At 34.5% G+C, this 6,379-nt stretch overlaps 1 protein-coding gene across 2 annotated transcripts in view; it reads right to left on the minus strand.

Moving 5' to 3' along the window:
• LOC106789193 overlaps positions 1 to 6,379 on the minus strand; it is a 260,249-nt gene that overhangs the window by 19,952 nt on the left and 233,918 nt on the right. For both annotated transcript variants that reach the window (XM_014753197.1, XM_014753196.1), the window contains exon 5: positions 3,095 to 3,234. In XM_014753197.1, the coding sequence (XP_014608683.1) occupies positions 3,095 to 3,234 (140 nt within the window). The remainder of the gene's footprint in view (positions 1 to 3,094; positions 3,235 to 6,379) is intronic.

Raw genomic sequence — 6,379 nt, forward strand, 5'->3', positions numbered from 1 at the left:
AGAGAGAGAGAGAGAGAGAGAGAGAGAGAGAGAGAGAGAGAGAGAGAGAGAGAGAGAGAGGGTGATCACAGAGAATATACCAACGGATTTTTCATTATACTTTCACAGTGAGTGAAAGCACAGACACACTGTGAATTAAATATTCCTGAGAAGAAAAATACGGGAATGGTTTGAATACATTTTTTTTGTTTTTTTTTTTTTGTTTTTCAAATTAATCTAATCCTCCTCACACCTATCAATTGAAGAATTTTCTTCGATTCTCTCGTAAAGAAGACTAAATAAAAATGAATAAGAAAAGAAAGATGAAAATGTATACAAATACAAATAGAAAAATTATTTGTTAATGTTAACACACACAAGTGACGTAGATTAACAATAATTAATCCAACAGATAACAAAAGTTTCATTATAGAAAAAGGAAAAAAAAAGAATAAAAGTATCAAGTTACATAGTTGGGGACTTATTTAACATGTGATTTAGGTTTGAAATAAATCTTTCCTCTATGCACCTATAAATTGCATTTTTCTTCATCGATAATATAATATAAAAAAAATACAAATAAAATAAAGATTAAGATGAATGGGAAGAAATATGTGAAGAAGTAAAAAAAAAAAGAAGAAAATTAAATAAAAAAGAAAAAGAGTTGGGGTGGTGGTGGTGGTGGTGATGGTAAGGAGTGTTAACAAGAGAGTGACGTAGATTTACAATAATTAATCGAATAGATAACAAAAGTTTCATTTAGAAAAAAGTGAAGAAAAATAAAAAGGTAACAAAAGAATAAAAGTATGGGACTTATTTAGTATGTGATTTAGGTTTCAAATAAATCCTTCCTCTATGCACCTATCAATTGCATTTTTCTTCATCGATAATATAATGTAAAAAAAAATGCCAAATAAAATAAAGATTAAAATAAATAGGAAGAAATATGTGAAGAAGTAAAAAAAAAATAAGAAAATTAAATAAAAAAGTAAAAGAGTTGGGGTGATGGTAGTGGTAGTGATGATGGTGGTGATGGTAAGGAGGAGAAGTTTCAGGTTACACAGTTTGATATTTGAGGTGATGCGGGTTGATCGCGTTGACGTTGTCAGAAACGTTGACATAAACGGCTTTGCAAGGACGAAGTTTGGGTCAGCAGGGACGACAATTCGCTATACTATAGTCGAGAGTGACATGCTTGGATCCTCGGAGAACTCGTTGTCGTCGTCGTACGTGTCGGCTAGCTTCTATTGTAGAAACGTGAATGGTGGGTCATTGTAGAAAGAGAGAGAGAGAGAGAGAGAGAGAGAATAGTTGCAAGTATACAGTGTACTCTATACATATATGTATATCTACATACGACTAGGACGAATGACATTCTCTTGGATATCCTGATACCAACGCTTGATCCTGCTTTTATCCTTCTAAACTATCTATATATGTATTGTACGTATTCACATATGTGTGTGTGTGTGTGTGTTAAGAGAACTTACGGAATTTACTATACTACTTGACTTTTGGATGATATACGAGAATAAATCGTTCGAATATTATATTATATTATTATAGTATGGAAACAGTGTTTGGAGTTTATTTGATAGGTGTAATAAATAATCATCGATGTGTGTGTGTGATTTAATTATTAATATATGTAGATTGTTTATTGATTTTCTTCTTTTCTTTTTTTGATAGAGGGAGGATTAAAGGATTGGGTAATATTTGTTTTTTTTTTTTTAGATTATTTTTCTAATCGATTCACATATTTGTGTTGTATCGTGATAAATTATTTCTTTTCTTTTTTTTTTTGTATGTGTATTATAAATTATATATTTAATTTTGATTAGAGATTCGAATCTCCTTAGAATTTATTATCTAATATTGTTTTTTAAGTGATAATTAGATTATTATTGGATTTTAATTATGTATGAGTGTAGAGTTTGGCGATAATTAATATTTAATTAGATGATTTAACACTTAGATAAATTATCATTTAATATTATTCACTAAACAAAAATGTATTGATACAATTAAATAATGAAATTAAATGATTGCAAAAATAATGTTTGTTCATAAATAATATTAAAATGAAAATTCGATAGATACGAATGAAAAATTTAAATGAAAATAATAATAATTTGAAAATTAATTTATAAAACAATCGAGTGTTTTTCGATGATAGTTAAAAAGAACAAACGGAAGGAAGGAAGGAAGGAAAGGGAAGGGAAGGAAATTGAAGGGAAGGGAAGGACGACGAGTTCGGTGGATTTTAATATTCAGTCGTGATTTTAAACAGTATGACAATGACGTGCGTTATAGAGAAATTACGCGTAACAGATTTACGAGGTGAGTTGACGACACGCGGAAACGTAAGCGGCCCATGAAACGGAATTAAATGGCGTTTCCGGGTCGTGCAATTTTTCTCTCAAATTTCTCTCTCTTTCTCTTTCTCTCTTTCTCTTTCTCTCTTTCTCTCTTTCTCTCTCTCTCTCTTTAGTTGTGTCGCGTGTAGCAAAGAGGAGGAGGAGACTCGTATGAGCTTACCCAAAAAACGTGCTCGTACTTCGGAAAAAACTAAAGTTAAAAAAAAAAAAAAGAAAGGAAAGAGAAAAATTACAAAACAAATGTTGCGAAAAAGGGAAGAAGAGAAATAATGGCCTTTGATGTTACGCGGGAATTGCATTTTTGTTTTTGTTTTTTTGTTTTTGTTTCGAGCTCGTAACAACGACTCAGTGCCGATTTTCGTGTTCGGTGAACTTTGCACCCTCGGAGTTAATCAAGGTCGAACGGAACTTGAGGAAATTTATGCACTAGGCTTGGAACAAAAAAGAAAAAAAGGGTTATTATTACCGCGTTTACGTGGAACCGCGAATTGTTAAAAAAAACAAAAAAAAAGGGAGAGAGAAAGAAAGAAAATTAAAATCGTAGATCCGTTTTATACGGGGTGTAACGTAACATTTATTAATGGCTATTAATTTAATCGTATTTTTTGTTTTATTTTTTATATATGGCGAATAAAATATACCGGTATAAATAATAATGCATTAATTAATAATAATAATCATAATCATATTCAAGATACTTATATAAACATTGTTCTAATTAATTAAAACATACTTACTCTCTGCGGTACGCCCATTCTCGTTCGTCCGTGTCTCGGGGAGCCCTGAGTTTGTCCTTGCTTTTCTTTTTTGTGTGTTTTTAAACCCCTCAATAGCCTCGAGAACGTGGTCTTCTTCTTACTCGTGTTATGTCCTTGTTCTGTAATCAAAGTGACAAACAAATCTTTGGATGATAAATTAATACACGTAAGAGAGAGAGAGAGAGAGAGAAAAAGATAGAGAGAGAAAGAGAGATATTATATTCGATGTGGTTGAAACAATCGAACGAGATGTTCGATTTCCATTCAATTCGATTCGGTTAAATTTCATTAGATTCGATTCGATTCGATTAGATTCGAATTCGTGAGACAAGGAAAATAGAAGAGTAGTATAGTTATGTACCACCATCAGAAGTGGGGGTAATCAAAGGTGGAAAGGGTGGTAAGGGGGTCAAGGGGGGATAAGGGGGGAAAGTCGTCGTGCTAGTTGCATTTATCGGACCGATGCGTGAAATCTTTGGAAATACCCAATTTACGGTATGCACCGGGCCGGGTATAGCACTACCACCAATCTCGCAAATAATCGAATAAATCGGGGTTCACCGCAACATCGCTGTCCATTAACGGATAATTCAGGCGGGCCCGTTAGTCGTCGCCCACGCCCATGCCCATGCCCTTTCAACGACAGTATATTGTATTAGTGTCAACGCATCCGTTTATTAGTACGGACAACAACGGTACCTAATTGCCAACCTATAGACGTACTGCTGCTGTTGCTGGTGATGGTGGTGGTGATGATGGTGTTGGTGTTGGTGTTGGTCACTACCAGGAACGAATTATCTCGGCTCCAGCTTGGTGCCGACCCGATGATCGACGAAATGATTCGTTCGAGCCCTCGTGTTGCCGTGCGAATAATTCACTTTGCATAACGTGTTCCTCGTTCGTTGGTGGTGTCATCGATGGTGGTCATACGAATGGCTTTCTATCACAAAGAAACATTCGACAAAACCTGGTGCTTGCTTCCAATGACCTGTCGCATCTATCGGAACTCATTCTCTCTCTCTCTCTCTCTCTTTCTCTTTCTCTCTCTGTCTCTGTCTCTCTCTGTCTCTGTCTCTTATTCTCATTGCAATAATTAACGTATCTCATTTTCGAGTTAATACGTCTGTTTCTATCCTAACCCATGACGTTTATCATCAAGGACATTTCACATAAATGGAATTTTGAAGGAACTTGTCTATGGTATTCTATGTTGTAATCTAACAAGCATATTATCTCAAAACCACCACCATCACTATTATTATCAATATCACTCATCATTACAACGCTCCCATCCACCCATTTCGTTTACATTATCATTCGTTGGATTTCTATTTTGAAATGTAACCATTGAATTATAGCCGATTCCAACAGATGGGACTAGAACTGAGATTAGAACTAACATCCGTTGATAGGTAAAGCCCTGTAATATCCACGTTGTTAATGTAATCAATAATAATAATTACGTGTAATCTGTAAATATTCGTAAATTGTTTTGTATAGGTTACATTAATTATAGATTTCTATTAGGATTGATTATATTATGAAGTGTAATTTGTGCAGATATCGATGATACGCATTGATAATTTGTTATTCGTGTAATCGGGCAAGCATTATCCTTTAGCTTTTACCTCATTGATTTCTATCGGTACGTGTAATTACAAGGGTTAACATGTTACGGATGATTAGATTAGAGATTAGAGAGTGAAAATCTAATAAATTATTATCACCCGTTTAATATCATTAATTATATAACCTTTCGACTAATCAAATTTAGAAACGAAACGAATTATCGTTTGAATTCAAACAAAAAGAAGAAATGGAAATTAGGTAACATGGGAAAAATGTATATTGTTTCGATAGAGAAAAATTTGTCTACTTGGTGTATTTTTCGAGTAAAATAAAAATAATGAATTTACAGAAAAAGTGCATGCCTCGACATTTTTCGATTATCAAATTTATTTATTTGTCTCGATTCGCGAGAACATTTATCGATTGTCGGTGATAGTTCTTAAAAGAAAACAAGAAATTGTGGAAAATGTTTATGGTGAGGGGGGAGGGAGGGTGAGGGGGAGGAAAAGAGGAAGCAAGGGAAAAGGTTTTAGAAAGATAGAAAAAGAAAGAATGGAATAAGAAGGCAAAAAGAAAGTTTGTCGAAGTAAGCAATCGAGGAAATTCGTTGTTGCGAATCGAGCTAGCGGAAGTTGCTATTACTCGAAGCGAGGAGGATCGTTTCTATGGTGGTATAAGCCAAAGAAATAACGCGGAAGGAGAGGCCACAAGGGTAAGATAGAAAACTGGCTTTCATACGAGGGTTGAGGGGAATATAAGAGGCTCGTGGGACCACCATCGCGAGTAAGAAGAACGAATGTCTCTCCTATCTTCGTAATATTCCGATATATATATATATATATATATATATATATATATAAATATAATACTGAAAGCTTTAACTACCATGAGTGTGTCTTGTTCGGAACGAATGAATCCCATGGAATAAAAATAAACTCGATTGGGATAGGAGAAGGAGGATCCCCCGATCCAATAAGTTTTTCTTTAATGAAACGAAAAAGAGGGGTGGGGGGTGAAGAAAAAATAGAAATAAAATAGAAATTGTCTATGTGTGAGAGAGAGAGAGAGAAATAAAATACGAGGACAAAGGGGGAAGTAAAAAATTAAGAGAGGGAAAAGAAACTGTAAAAAAAAGAGTAAATAAAAAAAGGAAGCAGAAATGAATAAAGAGAGAGAAAGAGAGAGAGAGAGAGAGAGAGAGAGAATTTTTAAGGCTGTAAAAGGACGAATAGGATGATAAGTAAAATGGTAAGCAAGAGTAAGTACAGGGATTACCATAAACAGAGAAAAAAAAAGAATCGATCAAGGAAGATCGAAGGAAGTTCCCATTTCTTTCTCTCAAAGTCGCGAGGGGTAGAATAAAAAAAAAAAAAAAGGAAAGGGGAGGGTTCTAAATTTGCCGGAAGGGGGTGACAGACGAAGAAATGGAAAGAGAAAGGGAACGAGTAGGAGGATCACGATAAAAAATAAAAAAGCTCATGGAATTCGTTCCGTTCGGTCCGTTTATCGTCGTATCTTTCCTCTTCGAAGTTATTTATCCACCCTGTATAATATATATACCCCTTCCCCGCCACCACCACCTCCAGCACCCCAACAATCTTTTCCTCCATTTTCCTTTTCTATCTATCCATTTCCTACGTGCTTCTAAACTTATTTAATTCGAAGCAAGCTCGAAATGATTTTTCTCATCTTTTC

Source organism: Polistes canadensis, unplaced genomic scaffold (assembly GCF_001313835.1).
Source record: "Polistes canadensis isolate GaletaPanama2010 unplaced genomic scaffold, ASM131383v1 scaffold_169, whole genome shotgun sequence".
Taxonomy (NCBI): Eukaryota; Metazoa; Arthropoda; class Insecta; order Hymenoptera; family Vespidae; genus Polistes; species Polistes canadensis.